Genomic DNA, 24822 nt, shown 5'->3' on the forward strand with positions numbered 1-24822 from the left:
ATGTTAAGCACACCTGTCACAAAGTGACATGATCGCTTTTTGTCCGCCTTCTGTCTGTAAACTTTTACTTAAAACGACATCTCCTCATAAACAGCTAAGCCAATATCATCCAAACTTCACAGGAATGTTCCTTTGGTGGTCACCTTTAAAAAGTTGTTCAAAGAATTTATTTCCATGCAGAATTCTGGTTGCCATGGCAACCAAAAGAAAAGACTTAAAATATCTTCTTTATAAAAAAAAAAAACAAAAGAGGTAGAGCTTAAAAATTTGGCATGAAACATCTTCTAGTGAGTATCTTTAAGTTTGTTTGGAGTCAAAATTGGCCCCACCCGGGAGGGGGGGGGGGGGATCATTGGTTTTCCTTATATGTACTATATACTATATATAGTAAATACTTAAAAAATCTTTTTAAAAAACCCAAGAGCTAGAGCTTAAATATATAGCAGGAAACATCTTCTGGTGTGTGTCTGCAAAGTTTGTTCAAATGAAAGCCCTGGAATCAAAATTGGCCCCTGGAGATACTGATTTTTCTTATATGTCTTTAGTAAAGACTTAAAAAATCTTCTTTTAAATAACCAATAGAGCTAGAGCTTAGACATTAAGTATGAAACATCTTCTAGTGAGTATTTACCAAATTTGTTAAATTACAAGCTCCAGGGTTAAATTGGCCTTGCCCTGGTGACATGTCTATAGTAAAAACTTCTTTAAAAATACCCAAAGAGCAAGGGCTTTGATGTTAAGTATGAAGCATCTTCAAATGGTAGTCTACAAAGTTAAAAGTTTATAAAGTTCCAATAAAAGCCCTAGTATCAAAATTAGCTCCGCTCCAGGGGTTCATTGATTTTCCTTATATATACATGTGTATAGTTAAAACTTAAAAACTCTTCTTGTGAAAATCCAACAGAGCTAGAGATTAGATATTTTGCATAAAACATCTCCAAGTGAATGTCTACCAAGTTTGTTCAAATGAAAGCCCTAGGTACAAAATTGGCCCTGCCCCAGGGGTCACTGATTTTCCTTAAATGTACTGTAAATCCTGTATGTTTCACAATGTTTTAATTTTTGCTTTTGGGGGGTCCACTTAAACCTTTTGAACTATTTCTCAGGTGAGCAATCCAGGGCCCTCTGGTCCCTCTTGTCTGACTTACCTGTCTGTATACTGTTAGCTAAACTGTCTCTACGAGAGGTGTTCATTTAATTATGAATTCGTTTTAAAACCTGCCTAATTTTTTAGTCCCATGTGTTTTATTGCAACAAGTGCTCAATCTGTTATCCATGGCAACAGTAAATCATTCTTCACCTTTTTGGCCAGCTTTCTTAAACTTTTTTAAGACTGGACAAGGTATAAATCTTGTGATTTTGTACCATACGTTTTAGTATACCCCAGATATTAAAGTGAATGGGAGCTGTATCTGGGATTTTTGGCATCCATCCTGCAGGTGTTATGTAATTTACTGCACATTTGTTTAAAAGTTAATGGTCATTAGAGCTCAATGACAAGAGGTCGAGTCTTCACCTTTACCATGTTGAATGCAATGCACAATATCAGTAGAAACATTATATCCCATCTGTTTTACTTGATTCACCATGTTTCTGTAGGATATTTTTTGCTTCAAAAGTCCTTAAGTGATGCCTTAAAGCTGCACGCCTTCAGTTGAGGCAAAATATTTTAAAAAAATTCAATCTTTAGAAAAATGCATTAAAATCTTAAGAAAAGTAAAAGGGTTCAATTTTTGATTAATTATTTACACTTTATGTGTGATTAATGACTGATTTTGTAGTACCAATCACTATATTTTTACTGTGTTACTAACACAGTTAGAGGTATTTATGTATATTTTGATCTCTTTTTGGTAATTTATGTGGATTGTAGGTACCCTTTGCAACGTGTAAATTAATTTTTTTTGTTCACTTTACAATATTTTACTTTTAAATTCATTTTCAAAATTTTCATGAAAATTAGCATGAATCTGGAGGCATGCTGCTTTAACTGAATCATTTAATTTTTTATCTATCTCTATCTTATTTTTAAATTCAAATGAGATGGGTTATATGTATGATACACTACTGTACATCAATTAATCTCTTTGCACAAGTTTTTGTAATCTATAAGACCTTATAAAGTGTTTTGATTGTGTTTCATAAATAATTGAACATCTCTCTAGTATACTGGTGGCTAGTCTGACTATATACCATACTGGTGTCATATATGCAAGACTTGATCACAGTTAGTAGTCAAGATTTATGTGTATATAAATTATTTTCAGAAACCCGTCATGCCAGTGATGTCCTAGTGTTCTTCTGCAGTCATGCTGCCCATGAGCTTTGCCTTAACACTGCAATGGTAATACATATAATTATATACATGTAATATTTCTAAATCAGATAGTCGAAAATATATAGATTGATAGGAGAACAATAAACCTCAGCTTAAAGACCAGCTGTGAAAAAGAGACTTCTTGTAAGAAACTTTTATCTAGCAGAAATGAAGAATGTATCAAGGAAGGGGAGCAACTTTCCTCTTATCTTCAGAAAGGCTCCCTAGAAACAGGATACTTGACAACAGAAATATTTGAGCCATATCACGACAAAACCAACTTTATGGGTTTGTGACCAGCATGGATCCAGACCAGCCTGCGCAGTCTGATCAGTATCCATGCTGTTCGCTTACATGCTCTATAACAAGTAGAGAAACTGATAGTGAACAGTATGGATCCTGATCAGACTGGGCGGATGCGCAGGCTGGTCTGGATCCATGCTGGTTGCAAACCCATTATGTTGGTTTTGTCATGGCACGGCTCATTTAAGTTTTTGTAGTAACTGTAAATAGGATAGGATGATAAAAATAGCTAATCCAATTATATTTTGCATGTGGATTTGGAAATGATTTGATATAATGTACAAACATGTTTTAATTATATTATGATTATAATAATTATCGTAAATTTCTCATTTGACGAATAATTTTTAGCATGTTTTATTTGTGTAGGGAATAGCTCAGTGAATTTATTTTTTTTTATTATTTTCAGGAAACTTGTCCAATATGTACAACACAAAGGAGAGGACCTGGTAGAAGTGCTATGATTAGAAAATAAACCTATGCCATACTTAAATAATATGAACATTCACAATACCATACCCATTAATGTATGTGGAAAAAATCTGAAAAAAAAAACTATTTAAGGACATTTACCACACCATAGGCGATAAAGTCTTTAGAAGAAGACTGTAAAAAGCCTTTCCATTACTTTAAAATGATATGTCTGTTTACATATATTAGGTGATAACGTCTGTGGAAGTAGCCTGAAAAAAATATTCCTTTGCCATACTATTAAATGGACATTGACCATTACATATGACATTAGCCTATTAAACCATGATGCTGATAAATCAATGTTATTATAAACATTTCTTTCTTGAATATTTTGTTTAGAATTTTCTTTATATTATTTCACTATACTCTTATTACACTTTTATTTATCTCTGCTATGTTCATGTATTTTATATTAATAATAAATCTGTTGAAAACTTTTAAACCATTTTTTGTTTATAACCATTTTTAGCTTGTCTATTTGGACGAAAAAGTAGAGCTACTATGATCACTTCATCCTTGTCATCGTCATGCAAAAATTTTAAAGTATGCTATTATTGAAATTCTTTAAAAGGTATTAACACGAAACTTTGAATACTTGCTAGACATAAGAAAGAGCAGTTGTAGGAAAAGAGGCAAAGTTCTATTTTTTTTGCAGTTATGCCCCTTTTTGAACTTAAGATTCATGAGTAACTTACTAATGAGGTAGAATAATTACAAAACCATGAAACCTTGAATACATCATTATCATGAGAGACTCATTTGTAAGTCGAAGGATTTTATTCTGAAACTAAATTGTCAGAGGTGTGCCTCTTTTTAACTTAGAATTTGTCAAAGTTGCTTATTTAGTGCAATGATTTCAATACTCCGATAGATATACCACCAACATGAAACTGATCATACTTGGTTATCATGACATATTGGCCTTAAAAAGACTTATTAAATGATTTAAATAATTGTTGATAAAATGCATATATTGGTATAGTCACGATACACATAAAAGCCATCCTTTTGGGACTTGAATGGGACACTTGAAACTTGAGGCGAATGTTGGGAGAATAAGCTGGTATCTAATCATAAATCCCTGCGCGAGAAATTTGGTCTCAGAAAAACTCAAAACATATTAACATCACGCAGACCGAAAATACAAAATGAACATACTAATTAGAAAATAGATTAAAAGAAAAAGTTCTATCCTGTTTTTCAATGAATGTTGTTGTTTATAGTTTTTCATACGAGAGGTTACTACTTTTAAATATGTACACGTGGTGCATCAATAAATTCGTAAACTTATTCAATAGCGTGGAAATGATTTAATTCAAGTGCCTAAAATGATAACTTCTTCTCAAAGTAACGTTCCATGCACGATTTTCACTTGCCCTCATCTCTCGACCCATAACTCGAACACGTGTTGTAGCCCGTCACGTGACATCTCCCACAGGTGCAGTCCACGGCACACCTCAGTTCCTCTCTTGACTCAAATTTAGCACCACGAAGACTGTTTTTTTTAAGTTGGAAACAGCCAGAAGTCACGAATTGCTAGGTCCGGGATGTTGACGTCGGAGCAGATGGGGGCAAAGGTGGAAATGAGTCAGCAGTACGACAGGAGGTATCGTGAAGAAGGTGATTGCTTTCTAAATCGAGTGATACAATGTGATGGAAAGCAAACGTCAGTGTTCCGTCTGGAAGCATCCTTCCTTGCATTCCCCTAAAAAGCGATAATTTCCAAGTCAGCCGGGTTATATTCTATGATACATACGGTGTAGTGGTAACTAAAACGACAGTCACTGGGAACTATTATGCAACATTGCTCAGAACGGAATTCATGACGGCAATAAGGAGAAAGCGCCCACATCTACTTAGGTCCAGATTCATATTACATCTCGACAACGTGCCGAGCCATTCGAGCCACGTTGTCATGGATACACTAGAAAAGCATGCATTATTATTTAATTTTAAGTAAAAGAAGGGATATGTTCTAAACAAACAGACTTTAGTTGCTGATAAGCTTCGCCTTGTATAAATCTATCTCTACAAAATGTTCTTGTTTTGTTTTTCGAAAGTCCTTGATTTGAAATCAGCGTCTGGAAGCTGTCAGAAATTTCCACTTTGAAATAAACATTTGAGTCGTGTCACGACAAAACCAACATAGTGGGTTTACGACCAGCATGGATCCAGACCAGCCTGCGCAGTCTGATCAGGATCCATGCTGTTCGCTTTCAAACCCTTTAACAAGTAGGGAAACTGATAGCGAACAGCATGTGTCCTGATCAGACTGCGCAAATGTGCAGGCTGGTCTGGATCCATACTGGTCGCAAACCCGTTATGTTGGTTTTGTCGTGACGCGGCTCATTTGCGTGTTGTTCAGCTGATAGGAAACCATGATATAGGCATATATTTGCAGCCTTATCTCATATAACAAAAATTGCGAGAAATAAACATCCAGTCGCGTTATTTACAGTAACAACATACTGCAACAAGGATAAGAATGTTGAATTGTGAGTTTTAATACTTGTTTTTTAAATACATGTTTGTATATTTATTATTATTCAGTATTAATTAAAATTGTAATCATCATAAAATATTACTATGACTTGCTATTGTTATTTATCATTAATTGTTATCATTAATTTATCATGATAATAACTTATTCGAAATCTATAATAATAATTATAATGATAATAAAAATGTTGTTGTTAGTATCAATGGTATCATTATTATTATTATTAATATCATTATTATTGCATGTGCTATTATTTTTTTATGAATATTGTTGGGCAATTATTATTGCTATTGTTCTTCTTCGTCTTATTATTTCTTTTTTTTTAAATTATCTTTGTTCTTTATTCTGCTATCATCTATCATCATCATTTTCATTATCAACATTATTATTATTATTATTATTTTATGAACATATTGTATTAATTTATCATTGCGTTTTCAGTGTAAGTTAGGAATGACGTTGTTGTACTGTGTCAATATATACCATGATTATTAAAGGACAAGTTAATGCCGATAAAAGAAATAATAAAATGACAAATTCACGGGAAGTAACTCAAAATTTATTTTTTAAACAAGCAAGAACGTTTAGGAAATGATGATTGTTTCCAACATACGCAAACATTTTATGGACTATTGTAGCTCCTAGTAGAAATTTGTAAAATGATGTTCCGTTTCACGTAAAAATCTAGAGATTTATGAAAAATGCACAAAAGCTTTGTTGTTTAGGTGTAGATCTATAAATAAATTATATCAATTTTGATAAATTTTAACACTGGTCACATGGAAATATGCTATAACCGTGAACTAAGTGATGACACCGGTTAGTGATGTTGAGTATATAGTGTAACGCAAACATTTAGCGCGTCGTTATGCTAAGTTTGTACCACGCAAATGACGTCACGTCAATTTCCACGGAGTTGCAAAAAGAGATATACTTTCATGCAAGAAATAAAGGATATTGAATAAGTGTATGTTTAATACTGAGTTTATTGAACAAGTTTAATAATGTTATTATATGCGAGCCTCTGGCGACAGTTTGAAGTGAAAAAGAATCATTTTTCGTTGACGCACCAATAGTATAACGCTCACATAGGTTTATAGCGCGTTATATAACGCAAATGACGTTACCTCAAAATATATGCACAACTGTGTAATACCTTTTTTACAGAGTCGCTAAAGCGATACGGGTATGTGGTAAAATTTAATCTCTGTTTTCATGATTGATAATATTGAAATATATTGAACTACATTTAGCGAAGAAGTAATTTTCCTGACGTCATATACGTTATATCGTGTAATAATGTATGTGATATATTATATTTATCACATACCCAAAATACAGACTGTTTAAAGTGTAAAAGAAGCATTATTTCAATTAAATACAACAATTAACTATAGTAGAAATTTACAAATGTACGGAAACGTATGCTAAAAGTAGTTTAATTTATAAAGGTATGGCCATATCACACATCTTATGGGTGATTTGCTGTGAGTGATAAAGATTTTAGCTCACGGATAAAAACAGTATCTCACTGGTTGGCATAAAATAGGCTACATCACTTAATACACTCCTATTCTGTGGTTTATGTGATAAAAGATATTTATTACCCCATAAAATGAAAAGAATACTAAAAGGAATGTTTATTCACCTTAAGGACGTCCTATCTGACGTCATAAGACTCGCATAATATGATTTTATTCAACTCGTTCAATAAATTTAGTATTAAACCTATACTAATTCAATATCATACCCGCGCCGCCCTTGTGACTCCGTAATTTTAAATGGTATTGCACGGCCGTGCATAAATTTGAACGTGACGTCAATTGCGCCATATAAATGTACTATTAAGACGCGCTACACTGTTGACGCGTCAATGAAAAAGTGAATCCTTATCACTGTAAACAGTCTTTATTTTGGGTATGTGAGAAATAGATAATCGTGTAGATTCAATACTAGATATATTTAACACGTTGAATAAAGCAATATTATGCTCGCCAGATACTTGCAAAACATGATTTTATTCAACTCGTTCAATACATTTAGTATTCAACCCACTCTCATTCAATATCCTCTATTTGAGCCGCGTCACGACAAAATTAACATAATGCGTTTGCAACCAGAATGGATTCTGACCAGCCTGCGCATCCGCGCAGTCTGATCAGGATCCATGCCGTACGCTATCAGTTTCTCTATTTGTTATAGGGTTTGTGAGCGAACAGCATGGATCCTGATCAGACTGCGCGGATGCGCAGGCTGGTCTGGATCCATGCTGGTCGCAAACCCATTATGTTGGTTTGTCGTGACGCGGCTCATTTATTTATTCTCTCTACATGTATATCATATTAATATGGAAATATACTTAATAAAAATCAACTTTATTTGAATACAAACGATACATTTGAATGTTGTTGTTTTTCATTTACAGACAAAGAACTCGTGCTTGCAAGTTTTTTCATTCTGAAAACATGTAAGTATACATTTTTTACTTCATGTAAGCGAACCTTAACTCGTGTTTCCCCCTTAAACTCATATAAAACCTTGTCTTTGCTGAACACGGTTTTAGTGTCATGGTGTGATATAATTATATATTGTGAACGCTGCAACATAATTTTCCTTTCAGAACTTGCCCCTCTTTTTTAAAGACTATTTTAAAAAGGACTATAAAAAGGACATTTTAGAGGAAAAGTTGCAACATTGAAGCCAAAAATAAAGATATTGCAGTCGCTACCAAACTGGAACATGAAATGGAGAAAAAAATCAACATTAAGCGACAAAAATACAGATAACAAGAGTCAACGCTCGACATTCTCTTTTACTTTTTTTTTTTGGTTTCAACAGATCTTTATAAAGAACATTATTGAAATAAAATAAGTTTTTCCTTTTTTTATCCTCATAGGTTTGTCATGTCACACTTGCTGTTTTTTGTATGAATCATTTGATTTTCTATAAATAATTGACAAAGTTAAGAAAAGATTCAATCATCTGACCTTGACGGTCTAGGTCATTCAATGGTCAATGTCATTTCTAAATTGTTCAAAATGTCCGTTTGATTACAAGTATTGTTTTCCCGACATATGAATCAAAGACATACATACATAAATAACAAAATAATGACAACTTTACCAAAATTCAATAATTTGACAGTGACGGTCAATTTCATTTAAAGCTCAATATTACGGTCAGTTCAACGTTTAGAAGAAATTGTTCAAAAAGTTGCTTGTCAAAGTATGAAGTTAATCCATTTATTAATGAGCAAGTTGCAGCCAATTATAGCGATAATTAGTAAACATTCAATTATTTGACCTTCAATGTCAATGTCATACACGAGTCAATGTCAATTTGAGTTTGATAAACATCAAGGTTCTGACATAAAAGACGTTGTGTTTCAACATGAAGTTAATTCATTTATAAATAACAAAGTTATAGCCAGTTACATGAAGAGAATTTCATTAATTTGACCTTGACGGTCAATGTCAATTTTAAGGCAAGGTCACATATACATCAATAAATTTTGTTTGGTAACAAGTCTTGTTTTTTTCCAAATTTAAATCAAATCCATACATAAATAACAAATCAATGACAATTTAACCATAGTTCAATAATTTGACCTTGACGGCCAATGTCATTTAAAGCTCAAGGTCAAAGTCAAGGCATTTATGAATGGAAGTCAAGTTTAGTCTGATCTACTTGAAGGTCTTGTCCTAAGAATTGTTTTGGCCAAGTACGAAGACAATACATCAAGAACTTAAAAAGTTATTATCAAACGCAACCACGACTGTAACAATATTCGAATAGCAAATAATCAATTATTCAAAGCAGGTCTGTTCGCCGACGAATCAACTATAACTGTCAGACTTTGAAGCGGAATAATTAAAACTTAGATTCCCAAAAAAGAAGAAGAAATTACACAATAATTGTTTGAAATAGAACTGAAAGGAAAGGATAACGATGAAATGATTATGTAGAGAAAACAATAATAATAAGAAGCATGTCATTTCTGTACAAAAAGCTATGATATAGTGTAAAAAAGAGTGTGAGATTGGTAAAAAGGAAAAATTAGTGCTTTATGTTAATTAGTGTGTTTAATGTTGAATTTCAGCAGTTATAATAGTTAAGAATTAGACAAAGGCATATTAATTTTAAGACTCCGTACCTAGACTGGATTAAGAGAACACACGCGTTAAATGGAACTGTATGAAATATTGTATTGTAACCAAGAAAATATGATATTGCATAAATACGTATATAGTAAAATAAGGTTTGTAAAACTGGTGTATAAGTTAACTGCCCTTGAAATGACATGAAATAATACAATAAGCAAATTCGAGAGCTTATACATAAGTCTAACATTTACATTATTTTTACTTGCTTAAAATGGTACTGTTAGTACTCTTTAAGAACGTACAAAGTTAAAAAAAATCAAAAACAAATTCAATTACGTAGTTTTTATTCTGATATATGTCTATATGTGCCCTATGTAACATCATAAAAATTATGTTTTCCATTTTTTAACAGGCAGAATAAAACATATCCCTTTAAGTGATTTCAATGTATTTCTTTCCAGGTATGTTAACAGAATGTACCACATTAACTGAAGAGGTTGTCACTGTAGACTTACTTGACACGAACTCCAACGTGAATGTTTCACTTAACTGTACAGGAAGTTCTCCCGATCTTGCTTACTATATTATAAACAGGTAAGTATGTGAAAGATTTTGATATAACGGCACCCTACGTTTTGGTTTTGATGCTTGATAAGGCTTAAATATAAAAGAGGGTTAATGCACATCTTTTTTTGCAGAAGCACGAGGCCGAGATTTGTCAGTTTAATATTATTATATTTTTGTAACGAGGTAATGTGAGAAATGTAGAATTTGATTTATTAGACATGTGCAACTGGAAGGAAATTAGATTTAACCTGTTGTAACATTGTGTATACCTGTATCCCTTGTCTTGACTTTGTGAAAAATATTTGTGTTTTTGTACCAGATATGTTTCTGCTACGTTTTTTCTGAGATGAACGAAAATGCTAAATTTCTTATTAAGGAAGACCTGTTTAATATTGTTTAACCAAATGTCAAATGTATCTATACTGAACATCCCCTGTGTTTAAGCGGAGATATAGTGAATGTCAAATGAGCTACATTTATTCGGGCAAACGATTTTGTGTCCGATTAAACAAATTTTAACTCGATTTTATTTCGTTTTGCAGAAGAAACCCGCACTTTTCACGTGCATGCATGGACCAGTAGATTTGTGTATATTATATGAAACCTTTCATCGTAATTTTATACACATTCATGTCAATAAGAAAAAGACGTTGGATGTTTTTTTAGTTTTCTTTATTTTTGAGATGCCTAGAATTCCGCAAAGTTTACGCGAACGTGCCATTGTCATGCTTAATGCTGGTATGACGATAAATGCCGTCGCTATGAATATTGGTGTTCTACTCATGCTATACTCGACACCTTAGGCAACGTTTTCAAGCAACAGGGTGCGTGCCCAAGACTGCTATATTCGGAACAACCACGTGCGCAATCACTTCCAAACTGTCACAACTACTGCTGCTATTATGCGTAGCACACATAACAATCGTATATCTGCCCAAACTGTGTACAATCGCCTGCGCGAGGGATGGCTACATGGACCTCGACCATACATTGGTTGTGTTTTAGGCTACGTCACCGCGAAAATTGTGTTAATTGAACACAATTGAGACAACAATGAAATAGTGTTCTTTTATCTGACGAGTCGAGGTTTTCCATCCATCGAGCTGATGGCAGGGTTCGAGTATATCGTAGGAGGAATCGTAGGAGGAATGAACGTTTTGTCGGCTGCTGTGTACTTGGGGTCGGGGGTTTTCTGTTTTTTGGTTCGGACGGGTTTGACAGGCCCCGTTGGGCACATTGGCTTTCAACCACTAATCTCGTTCATATCGAAAGGAATTTGAATGTCCAACTCACCGAGACTGAAAATTGAGCCCGGGTGTCATGACAAAACCCCCAAATAATTTGGGTTTTGCGACAAGCATGGGATCCTGATTCAGACTTGCCTATCTAATTTGATCAGGCTGGTTTCTGGTCCATGCTCGGGTTCGCAAAACCCATTATGTTGGTTTTGTCGTTGACCCCGGCTTCAAATTCTTGTTTAAGCATATTATCCAACTTGTTTTCAAAATATTTGCCGTATCCTCTCCTTTTTTCAACATGATAATGCCAACAAAGCCATACCGCCAAGGGGCACTGTGGAATTTCCTTTCTGGACGGGAATAACATTGCATTTCATTAAAGACTGGCTGCCAAAATGCTTCTGATCTAAATTCCCATTTCGAAACACCTTTGGCTTTTATTTTGGACCAACGTCCCCTATTCCACCGTCAAACTCATTCAGTAAGACAAAGCCTGAAATTCTAGAATGGAGCAACATTCCAAAAGTCGAAATCAATCTCTGATCCGTTCTATGCACCAATGATGCCAGGCAGCCCCTTCATGCTGAAGGTGGCCAAACCCGATATTAATTTGTTATTTCTGCATCTTAACTACCATTTCACTACTTTTGATAAAACCACAGTAATAATGTTTTTCCACAAAACAATCAAAATAAGATACTCTTTAAATACATTTTGTATCTAATGTAAAGTTAAGAAACTTCATTATAAATGATGTCAAGGCCATATTTAGCACTTCTGTTTTTCATGTTTAGTCTGATGAAATGTATAATGTCAGACTTATTTTTGTATTCTTTTTATCATATTTTTTTATTTGCCGTTTCCTTTTTAATTAATTAAAAGCCCCGTAAAGAACCTCTCAAGCGACAATATATGAATTTATAATACGGGGTCAAATCGGTGAAAAAAATAATAAAATTCAGATGTGTGAAAATGGCGGCCTAACGGCCTGGCGGCGTAAAGTTGGCGGCCTAGCGGCCCAGCGGCCTTGCGGCGTGAAGTTGGCGGCCTAGCGGCATGGCGGCGTGAAATTGGCTGTTGTAATGTGCCAACTTCACACCGCCAGGCCACTAGCCACACATATAATATATTTCCGATATAGCTGTAGGTGTTGTAAAATCAAGAACGTTTACTCACACATATCAAATTTGAAATTCTATCACAGTTTGATAGGAAAAATTAAATATATATATTTTTTTATTTTATTACAGAATCATCTGGGACTTTGTTGACAAAAACAACAATAGTCATAGACTAACAGAGGGGTTCTATCCCGTTGATTCTAAATACACTGCAATGAATTTTGGCAGACATTTGAGTTTGGTCTACTTTCAATCGGAACAGGCGTATATCTTTCAGTTAAAACTGTATGGTATGTTTTAATTTTCTCTTTATTTTGTAGAATTATATGATGTTTCTGTTGCTGAATTTCGCATTAAAATAAAAGAGCACTCACATGAAAACGTATCATTATTTACAGAAAGTATTTAGTTGGATTTATACATCTTAATTTCTTAGAAGTAATCTCCCATATTTATTTCTGTATTTCTTTTATAAAATGTTACACCACAATGATGACAATTAACCTGACTTGTTCTCTTGTTTATATTAAATTGCAGTTTTCTCACAGCACATTGGCGCAAAACAAAGAAATGTACTTTATTAATTTTACTGTTAATGACATCAGCTAGTATTTTTACAGAGTATAATAACTTAATCAAAATTTCATTTTTTTCTACAAAGTGGCGATACAACGCGAACGTGATCTTTAGGATGGCTTAAACTATCTTATGCTTTAAAGTTGAAGGAACACCTTTACCTTGTTTTGCCTTATGTATGTTTTTTTATCAATATCTTTGCTGTTACCAAATAGAGAAAATAAGAATCCCTAAAGAAAGTCCAAGACGGCAAAATTGAAAATGTCGCAGGCTGGATTTGATTGAGCCTGTTCATGGACGGTACTGTCAAGTGCAAACTACCGTTCACGCCCCTAGCACCGGCTTAAGCAGAAATCAACATTTAAACATGAAATAGTAAAATTTTGAATATAGAAACATCCGCAAATGTGTTATACGGCGGTATAACATGGAACCTTCAATGTGACACTTCCGTGCCATTTCATGAAAAGCGGCGTATGGTTCCGTAATAATAAAAAGCGTGTGCCCTAAACGAGGAAACAAACCGATTTTGACGAAATAAGACTAAGAGTATCTGGAATTTTAGAATATATCACTGGATATTAAAATTGTTTTCGAGATCATCCGAATATTTTTTTACTCTTATTTTTCAAGGTGTGATAGGGTACACACTCGAAAATTAAAACAAGTGATTTCCAGCACGTCTTCTGTTCTTTAACACTCTTTGATAGAAATATATACAATGTATATTATAGATTTATTTTACCAAGGATTGCTGTTTTGATATATTTTCGTAACGTTCAAATAAGTAAGTACGGAATACATGATTTTGTCAGGGGTAAGATACACACAGTTTTTTTCTGCCGTTAGCAATAGTTTTAGAAATAATCTAATTCATAGTTTTTCTTTCTTTCTTTCTTTCTTTTGAATATGAATATATTATGTAAGAAATACAGGACATTTTCTGCAAGTTGTCATAGTCCTTCTCGCTTGAAGTATTCAAGAGTTAAGAAAGAGAAAGGAAAACAATATGAGGTTACTTTGCGCATGATTTATCAAAATACGTATCATTATATCATCGGTACAATTGATCATTTAATCCGGTTTCAAATGAACTGTTTCTGTCATTATCAAATTCGATAATATTATTAAGACATTACCTTGCTCTTTCTTTTATTTGAAAATCTTTGAGATGTATGTTAATCTTTTTACTCGATGTTTTGTATAGACTGACATGGTTAAATGATCTCTTTAGTTTTTCTTTATTTTAACCTTCTAGCATGTCTTTTTCTAATATCTGCTAACACCCATTTCAACAAACAAGTAAGTCATTACGTTTTAATTAAATGGAAAAACATGTTATTTTCCCAGCTTTTTATTTTATAAAGGGGGCCCCCAAATTTGTTGTCCATGGGGACAAAATTTTAAATTTTCCCGAAAAAGACGCTTTCTCCCAAATTTCAACTTTCTATCTTTTTAAGTTTTTATATTAACTTTTTTTTCATTTTGGCTATTGAAAAAACCCATGTATTTTAAAATCTCAAAATTTTGGGGAGAAAAAAAGATGAACATTTTTTCTGGTAAAAAAATTTAACATTTAAATTTTAAAAATATTTATGTTTTAAGTTTAATTTATTTATAAATTTTTTGTTTTTTGGTGATTTTAAATAACATAAAAATTTAAAATGTTTTTTCCATGTATTTCTTTTAAATATGAAACAGAAAAATTTTCTAATTTCCGGGGAGGGGGAAAAATTTTTTGAAATCGAGTTCGACTGGGGGTATTTTCCATTTTTAACGAAAACAAGAAAACCTGACTTCTGAATAGAAATACATTGTATTTGAAAGAGCAATCTAGAAAAATATGTAAACATTACTCTGCTCTGATGCTCTGGTACGTGTAAAATAAGGTTTTTTTAACCTATTTTCTTGAAAAGTCCGAGTGGGAACATTCAGGAAAAAAAACACCAACAACTTGTCCCGTTTACAGATCTAAACCAGGCAATTAATCTATTAACTTCTTACAATTCCTCCAAGGACTGTAGCAATTCTATGGATCGCTAAATAATATTTTTATACTCTAACTATTTCGTATAATAAAATCGTATTTCACTTTCGATTCGATGGATTTTCTACAATGAATTGTTCAGCTGGTGCGCAATGACGAATCATCCTACCATTGTTTCAGTAGGTTTCTTAATTATGAGATACCGTTGGCATCTTTTACAATTACTTGTACTCTGCGCCTTATAGATGTCATCAAAATTGGTTTGGTAATAGCAGAGATACTTGAATCGGACAGAAATGCGCGTGTTCTCATGTGGTATCGCCGCATTGATATATTTAGTAATGAAGATATACTATAATATTCTATTAATCACACACCCAAAATACAGTAAAAAAGAATAATTTTCACATTGATATGGTCAAAAAGATTATAACGTCACGTCAAAATATTACACGTACGACAATTGAATGTACATGTAGTGGGTATTATTAAAACATATTTCACTGTATATCACCAAAGCGCACCGTTCGGTAAGGCATTAGACTGTGAATCGGACAACTCTAATTCAATTCCCAGACGGTGCAGGTCACTTTTGACCCTTCATACACACTGTATCTCTGCCCTGGCATGTACATAAGTTAAACTCAGTTTCTTTTAGAAAAATGAAAAGGGAATAGTTTCTTTGGTAAACTGGGTTTTACGGCCCCTTTCACAAAGATGCGGGGGCTGAACTGTGCCCCGGAAATTCAAAATTTGGGCCTTTTTCAAGCGTCCCGAAAGTGAATTTGGGTTTTCCTTTTTTTTAAAACCTGAAATTTGGCCCGCCAAAAAGGACCCAAAAAAGCGAAACCCATTTATGAAAAAAATTTTTAAAGCCCCCCAGATATTTTTCCCCCAAAGGGAAATGAGTTTTTTGTTACCCATTTCCAATTCCCTTAAGCAATGTTAATGCAAAAAATCGGTGTTTTAAATTTCAGCTTTTCCCGGGTTTTTTATTTGTCCCTAGTTATGGGGCGATATAAACTGGTTTATGTAAAACGGTTTTAGATTTGAAATAGCAAAAAATTTTACAACCACTTCACATCCTGTTTCTAGCTACTGCCATGGTCCGGAGGGTACATTACATGTGCATACATACTATGCGTCAGAAACGAAAAAATAAGGCCAAATATGAGTTTTAAAGTAGTTCTGAATGTGAAAGTATTGGTCACAAAATAAGCAAAATGTCAACAAAGCAGTATTTTGATGCCATACACAGCAGAATGAAAACCATCATTCAGGTAATTTGGTTCTTGAGTTACCTTTTTGGAAAATATAACCGAACATCAACAATAAAAAGCTTTTGGAAAATAGAAATAAAAACATTTCTGGGACATTATGACATTTAACCGACACTATCATCATAACATCATGTTGATCATCATACGAATATACCTATTTGTTAGCTTTTGTTCGATAAGAAATAAATAGATTTAATTACAGGAGTCACTGAAGATGACGAAGGTTACTACCGTTGTTCGGAGATTAACAGGGACGATGACGTCATTGCAGTAAAAGGAGTCCGTCTTATTGTAAACAGTACGTTTATTTTTTCATTATTCACTCATGCACACACTAACAAAAAGATCCCGAACCGTGTTCAACACCAATCGGAACACTTATAAGTCCTTGTCCTGACGAAGGGGCTGAACAATATACGGGAAGGGCTGAACAATTGACGGGAAGGGGCTGAACAATTGACGGGAAGGGCTAAACAATTGACGGGAAGTGCTGAACAATTGACGGGAAGGGGCAGAATAATTGACGGGAAGGGGCTGAACAATGAACGAGAAGGGCTGAACAATTGACGGAAAGGGGCTGAACAATCGACGGGAAGGGTTGAACAATCGACGGGAAGGGCTGAACAATTGACGGGAAGGGCTAAACAATTGCGATTCAATCAACACTTTGTATTGTGTTTTACTCGCTTGTGTTGGTCGAATTCATATTTTTTTACAAATGGAATGAAAAAAAAATCTTGTTTTGAACTTATTTATTTTACAGAGTTGTTGGAAAAACCTACAGGTATAGCCGAATACGATGATTTTTATTCATTTAGTCATCAGTATTTTGAGTGATTTAAATGCGTCCTTTATTATTATTTTTTTACAAAAATATTTACACAATAAACGTACGTTCGCAAGGACGTCCGTCTGACTATTCGATCATTTGTGGTATAAGTTTTGGGGCAATATAAACTTGTATTCATTTAAATTACAATAAAAAGTTTCGTTGCCTTCTATTTAAACAAACAAAATAACAAAACAAATCAAACTTGTCTAGTTTGGTAAAACATTCGTCCGTTTACTATTATAGTCCATCGGAAACCATGTATGGATAATGAAATAAATATTCTCTTCAGACTTGCCACAAATGTTCATTATAGTAAGGGGACATGTCACAATCAGGATTGAAATCCTAACCTTTCAAAACACAGATGTCAAAGCCAGAAAATAGGATAAAAAGGATATTATTTTTATATCCAGTGTAACGAAGTAAAGGGACACCATAGAATAATGACTCCTGGATAATATTCAATAGAAAAAGTTACCCTTTTTATAAATACTGACCCCCACCCCCCTCAGAAAATTGGTGGAAAATTGATAACTACAAAAAATGGAATTAACTGCTGCTCGTAGATGCTGCTATTGTTGACGCAATATTAGTAATTTATTGACCTTGACCTTTCCATTGACCTACTTCCTAGTCTCAGAAGTCATCTATATGCAGACTTTACAAGGCTGACTTACTATTATAGTTCTCTTGTAGTTTTAATTGTTTGATTAGTCAGTGTATGGTAGGTACGGAAAATATGCAACATCTCTTACTCCCCAGCACCGTTTTAAGCAATATTCAATCTTCGACAAGTAGAAATATTGGACTCAATAATCCTGGAGGACCAGAAAAATATGAAAGCGCTGAAATGAAGTACAAGACATCTTTTTACAGCTGCAATATTTTATTACTGACATTAAAGGAGCTCCACTGAGGTTTTTTGACATGCTGGGACTGAAAATATTTTTCCTGATAAATGTACCATTTGATGAAAATTTAGGCCACTAATCTATGTGCAAATTTTCAGATCATTCGCGCACTTCGTTTTTCCAGAATAATTTTTCAAATTGTAAAAAAATGACCCAAAATGAAAAGCGTTTTAACGCTTTTCACTCAAATTGGGCTAAGAAAAGCACAAAAATATAATTTTCAATTTATTTCAAAGCATCTTTCTTAACTATCTTTGCATATATTTCTGTTTAAAGTGTCCCATATCATTTCTGTAAGAAATTCAAATGTTATGTTTTTAGGCTTTTAAACCTCAGTGGAGTCCCTTTAAACAACACTGTAATTTAGGCCAATGGTATTCACTGACGTTCATGATTAGTATCCTCATTGTTTTCCAAATCAAATGATGAAATTTACTCTTGCTATTTATATAAAATCATGTTTTGATATAAATGATTGTGTTTTTGAAATATAATGTTCATTGGTGTATTCAGAAGTGTAGCCAACGATGCTACATGCTCCCCGCCAGCCTCCCCGCACATTCGAATGGTGTTCTATATATATATCTTAATTATTTTTCACTTTGAATACTGCCAGTGTGTGTTTTGTACTCAAATGGACCTTTCCCTGAGACGAGTCAGGCAGAGATGGTTACAATACCAAGAGTGGTTAATTTTACTTCGTGTTATTAAGCTTTGGGAAACAATACCCTTTAAAATGATAATTATCTGGGTCATTTTCATTAAAGAATACTGACTCCATAGACAATATTCTACATTAATTGTGATGCTCTATCTGAAAATACTATTAGTGTATAAGTAACGCGAAAATTGTTGATCTAAACACACATAATAGTTATTTGACTCAGTAAACACTTTACGAGCTAGAGCTTAGATATGTGGCATGAAATATCTTCTAGTGGGTGTCTACCAAGTATATTCAAATTAAAACCCTGGGTTAAAATTGGTCCCGCAGGGGGAGGGGGGCGGTTATTGATTTTTCTTATTTGTATATAGTAAACACTAAAAAATTCGACTTTAAAAAAAACACTAATAGCAACAACTTAGATATGAAGCATTCAACATTTTTTATGCTAGTTTATCAAGTTTGTTTAAATAAAAAACCCTTGAGTCAAAATTGGCCCCGCCCCAGCGGGTTATTGATTTTTCTTATATGTATATAGTAAAAACTTTGAAAAACCTAAAGAGATGGAACTAAGTTATTTTACACGAAACATTTTCAAGTTGGTGTCTATCAAGCTTGTATAAATAAAAGTACTTGGTCAAAATTGGCCTCGCCCCAGGGAGTCATTGAGTTTCCTTATATGTATATATCCTTATATGTATATATAATAAAAACTTAAAAAATCTTCTTTTAAAAAGTCAAAAAGCTAGAGCTTAGATATTTAGCAAGAAACATCTTCTAGTGAGTGTCTACCAAGTATGTTCAAATAAAAGCCCTAGGATCAAATTTGCCCCCCCCCCCGAGGGACTTTTCGTAATATGTACGATTCTTTAGCAAAAGCAACCAATAATGTTTTTACACATGCACTATTTCAGATACAAATATGAGCTTTGTGATATCAGTTTAAGATTTAGATTTTATATCTGCTTTTTGTTTATAGTTTATTATATTACTTATTCCTTGTCATGGAGAGTATTTATATATAGGTGAGCGATTTCAGGGCCATTATGGCCCTCTTGTTTGTTTTGTTGTTGTTGCTTTTATTTTAATGGGTATGAAAATATTCATATACAAAGTAGATGAGTATGTTAAGTTGTAGGATGATTTGATAGTATATGTACTGTTACAGAAATATTGCCTACTACAACAACGACAACAAAAACAACAACGACTAACACAGATGTTGACAATTCAGGGGAAACGAATGACAAAGTAGATATTCCACTTGACTGTCACGGCAGTTCACCAGATTTTAACGACTACGCTCTCCTACGAAATATGTATGTATTCGAATGATTATTTGACCCGCGTCACGAAAAAACCAACGTTATGGGTTTGCGACCAGCATCGATCCAGACCAGCCTGCGCATCCGCGCAGTCTGATCAGGATCCATGCTGTTCGCTTACCAACCCTTTTACAAGTAGAGAAACTGATAGCGAACAGCATGGATCCCGACCAGATTGCGCGGATGCGCAGGCTGGTCTGGATCAATGCTGGTCGAAAACGCACTATGTTGGTTTTGTCATGACACGGCTCATTTCATTTACATTGAATTTGATAGTGTTCCAAAGTCACACGGCTCGAGATGTGTTTATTTATTTATTTATTTATTTGAAGATTACTAAACAGAAATTATTTTTTTTATCTGTCATAGTAGCCTTGACAAATATACAGGTATATTAAGTACTTTTTGCCTTTGGTAATGGTCAAACATTTGGTATTTCTAAACGTTTTTATTACTTCACCTTGCACGTTGCTATTTGACACGTAATAATAACATTCAATTTTAGGTTAATTGTACTGGTTTACGGACATTATTTGTTAACCACCAATATTTATAATACAGCATCAAGTGGGACTATATAGACAAACACAACAAGGTTCACCAGATAACTGAGGGCCTCCATCCTGCGTCCGAATCTGAGTACGCAACAAGGAATCTTGACAGCGGACATTTCAAGTTCTCCCACTTCCAACTAGACAATGGCTTGTTTAACTTTCAGATAACACTGCATGGTAAATATATATTAATGACTTAATCTAAATGATGTAAAATGATAATGATAATAATTATAATTGTATTTAAACTTTTAACCTTCTTAAAATAAAGACATTATTATTATGTTTGCCCGCAAGATTATTGAATCTCAAGCGCATAACCTATATATGTTTGCAAAAAATTGCAGCCGTGGTAGAAACAAGGAAAGTTAATCCAGCCTATACAATGCTTTTAGTTGATTTCATTTGAATACTTTTGTCAGAATAAATTCCTCATTTACGTGACATAGAAAGGGTTGTGCACACTCCACTGTCAGATTGGCAAACTATAATTATTGTATTAGACGCTGCTAAAGCTTCAAATATTTAAACACATTAGATGGTCACGCGATGCAATTTAAAAACAGTGATTGTTGTAATATACTCACACTGTCCATAGCTTTCGTAGAGGCGGTGGATACTGCCAATAGCTTTCGCAGAGGCGGTGGATACTGTCCATAGCTTCCCGGCCCTTTCCGTGAAACTTCGGACAAGGACCTAGAACTTCGGTATTTTGGTCTTACCTACGCTAAGAAACTAAACATGAAAACAGTCATTTAATGGTGGGAGTTTTTTCCCAATATATCGGTTAATAATAGTCCACCTAAATTAAGTAAAATTATAAGATACAGAACATTATTTATATACTTTTTATTATGGTTGTATAGAAACCGGAAGTATAAAATGTCTACCTGTTACATTAATTCGAATTTTTTTATGATTGTTCATGAGTGGGACTTTTTTTTTAATTGATAATAATTGTCAGACATATTTTCATTCATGATTTTATTGAAAAAGACTTATATTTTCCTATGCATGTCAAATGTATACATTCATTATACATTGTCAAAATTTACACATTATCAAAATTCACTCTCTTTTGTTTTTGTTCACTAAAATACGTGGTATAACCACTTTCACTCTGTTTTAAGGTAATTATGGAAAATAGCCGCTGGGTTCCGGTTGGTCATCGGACTACTATAGTAACCTCTTTGCGTTGCCATCTGTTTTATTCTTATTCGAAACAACAAAAAAGTCTGTTGCAATGATGCCGTTTTCAGAGGACGTTTTTTACTCAGTGTTAATTAAAGTTTGGCAAAACTGTGTATTTTTGTCAAATTGTCATCAGTGTTTACATAAATAGCAAAGAATTGCGATGGGTGCGTGTAAGGAGCTAAACAAAAGAGTACCTTTATGTGCAGCTGCCCCTGTGTCACTTAGTATTTCCCGAAAAAGACGTTGAAATATAAGTTACAATTTGGTATTACACTAACCGAAGACAGCGATTGGTAGGCATATTTATTCACCGCTTTTGCGACGGATGCTCAACCGTCGCATGAAAGGGCCCACTGATTCTACGACAGAGATGCTAGAAAACTGTTAATTAAGTCTTTACGTTTTAATTTTACCGTCTCATACAATTCCTACCGTGAACATTTATAAATATTGTTATTGATATAATAGGGGTGAATGCAGCTGATGAAGGTATCTACCGTTGTACAGAAGTGGATCACGAGGGGACAATCATTCAGGCAAAGAACCTCAGCCTTTCTGTACCGAGTGTGTATATATACATGTATATATTCATATATATTTCATACAAAAAACACCCCATGACATGTCCAATATTATGCTTATTGTAACACTTTATTTTCGAAGCACACCACAACCAATTTTCTTCCCAAAGAAATAGGTCTGTATAATTTTGTAAATATTATAAATGCTCAAATAGATCCAATTTTTAAAACAACATTGCACTGTGGTTAGGTAACTGGATATACATGCTAAAAGTTTTTTTTCAACATTCTGTTATTTCTGAAAATTCTGTAATGTAATCGCAGTAATGCTTTTTTTTATTTTTTATCAGCAATGTGTGTCGACGTGCGGGAGACCAGGTATAAGAATGAAGACAATGTGACAGAGAAACCAATGACAGATAAAGATTGCGTCAAAGGTATATTATACTATTTTTTTGTATTTTCAACTTTACTTTAACCAAATTTGTAAATTTATGTGACATTTCCTAACTTCAAGTAAAGGTTTACGTGGACATTTTTAAAATTTATTTTATTTCAAAATAGCTTCTGAATCAATCTCTCGTTTTTTGAAGCTCCGGTCCCTTGAATGTTTGCGGGCTGACTGATCGGTCACTCAGTGCCGTGTACTATTTCTCAATCTTTACTCGGCTGGAGTCTTTGCCACTTTTCAAACTGTATACCCGTCCAGTCTGACCAAGATTTGTTACTTGACTGACTAACTTTAAACTTTCACCTTGTTAATTTAAAACTGCAGTTGAAGGACTGAAAGCCATCAAACAAAGTCAGCAAGTCCTGGGTTAATAGTTTTGCAGTACAATATTGGACCAACCATGTTTGTAAATAGCAAATATTTTACATTTTAATAATCACTTTAGGACAAACTGTCTTAGTATCTGAGTTTTAAATCAGTCTAAGATATTAACTTGGAAAATGTACGACTAGGTAGCCCTTGCTAGACTAGATATAGTACCTGAAAATATTTTAAAATATTTCATACTGATTTTCATACAATTGAAGCTAATGTTTTAAGCTCCAGCATATAGTTGTATACATGTCCTGTAATGCAATATTTTATATTGTTTAGGAACAAGCAAAACTAAGACTGGAGCAGACACTGATGAATTGTACCAACTCAAAGTTGAACGAGAGAAACTGGAATTAGAATTCTTACGACAGAGAATACAACAAGAAAAAGATCTGTTTGTACTGAAACGTAAAGTCCTGAAAGATAGCAGAAAACAGGAGGAACCACTTTTCAGATTTTAGAAAATCTTTTGAGCAATGACATTACAAGCATTCTTCATGGATTGATACATTAAATTTTTATAGAAAATAAAAACAATCGCATGCCACTTTTTTGTAGCAATTGAGATCAAAGTTTTTATTATTGTTTTGGTAAAACCTACGACTGTCGTTTGCTAGGCCCAAATGTAAGATCGGGAAAGGTTACTTTAATCTAAATCGTATTTGTCTTTGCGTGACGTAATTTTGAAGACAATGTTCATTGGTTGTTTTATACAGCACGTTTTTTTTCCCGAAATTTGATATTGTACTGGCGTTTTAAATACTAAGGTGTATTGGTTACTCTACCCACGGATTTATATTATATTTTTATTGTTTTCTAGCGTTATATTAAAAATATCTGAAATATCTTTGTACAAGCATTCAAATAAAAAGAAAGATTAAAATATACGAGGGACATTAAAAAGGCCGTCTCGAGACAGCCACACAAGAGTACTTTACTGTTACGATGATTGTCTAGTTCACTGCACTGACATTTGAAAACAGATTTACAAAAATATATATATATACATATGTATATAAATGATGAATGAAATTTCAATATTATATATATATTAAATGTGTACTTTGTTCTAAATATAATTTTACAGCAACTTTTTTTAAATTAATATTTTTTAAAAAGTATTTGGTCTAAGCGCAAATATGAACAAACTGAAAAAAATAAGAACAAAAAATGGATTTTTTTCAGAATTAAATAGAAATTAAATACAGGACAGAAAGGGGGAAAAATGGAAATAAAATATCCGAAATTATACTGAAGAAGAATTTACTTCGAATAGCTGGGCGGTTTAAACAAAGAACAGTATAAATCTTAAAATGCTCTAGAGAATTGCCTGCTTTCTACAAACAGTCTTCCCTTTCTAATTCCTCGTTATTTAGTTTGGGTCATGTTGAATGTTCTGCTTGGCTCTGTTATGTCTTAGTAGCATAGTTTTTCCCTTTAAATAATATTATCATTTGTTCTACAAGTGAATATATAGATTTTGAGCATTAGTTTCGAATTGGCCATTTATAAATAAGAAAAAGTTCTGA

The 24822-nt window shown here is 33.5% G+C and overlaps 2 protein-coding genes across 3 annotated transcripts in view; both read left to right on the top strand.

Moving 5' to 3' along the window:
* Positions 1-3536, top strand: part of LOC132715829 (vacuolar protein sorting-associated protein 41 homolog) — a 33121-nt gene extending 29585 nt beyond the window's left edge. For both annotated transcript variants that reach the window (XM_060698909.1, XM_060698910.1), the window contains 2 exons: positions 2268-2344; positions 3030-3536. In XM_060698909.1, coding sequence (XP_060554892.1) covers positions 2268-2344; positions 3030-3095 — 143 coding nt within the window. In that variant the 3' untranslated portion in view covers positions 3096-3536. The remainder of the gene's footprint in view (positions 1-2267; positions 2345-3029) is intronic.
* A 1940-nt stretch (positions 3537-5476) lies between these two features.
* LOC132715830 (uncharacterized) lies at positions 5477-24822 on the top strand. Its single transcript, XM_060698911.1, has 10 exons — positions 5477-5589; positions 8020-8061; positions 10159-10291; positions 12753-12913; positions 16669-16764; positions 20042-20192; positions 20760-20929; positions 22415-22510; positions 22818-22904; positions 23573-24822. Exons 1-10 carry the CDS (start codon positions 5580-5582, stop codon positions 23752-23754), a joined length of 1128 nt encoding a protein of 375 aa, XP_060554894.1. The 5' UTR covers positions 5477-5579; the 3' UTR covers positions 23755-24822.

This window comes from Ruditapes philippinarum, unplaced genomic scaffold (genome assembly GCF_026571515.1).
Source record: "Ruditapes philippinarum isolate M1 unplaced genomic scaffold, ASM2657151v2 ctg661_1_1_1_1, whole genome shotgun sequence".
NCBI lineage: Eukaryota > Metazoa > Mollusca > Bivalvia > Venerida > Veneridae > Ruditapes > Ruditapes philippinarum.

Excerpts from the sequence above, each read along its gene's own strand:
- LOC132715830 (XM_060698911.1), top strand. Across the intron at positions 8,062-10,158 it reads TTTTTTCATTCTGAAAACAT|GTATGTTAACAGAATGTACC; the intron begins GTAAGTATACAT and ends ATTTCTTTCCAG. Across the intron at positions 22,905-23,572 it reads AGATAAAGATTGCGTCAAAG|GAACAAGCAAAACTAAGACT; the intron begins GTATATTATACT and ends TATATTGTTTAG.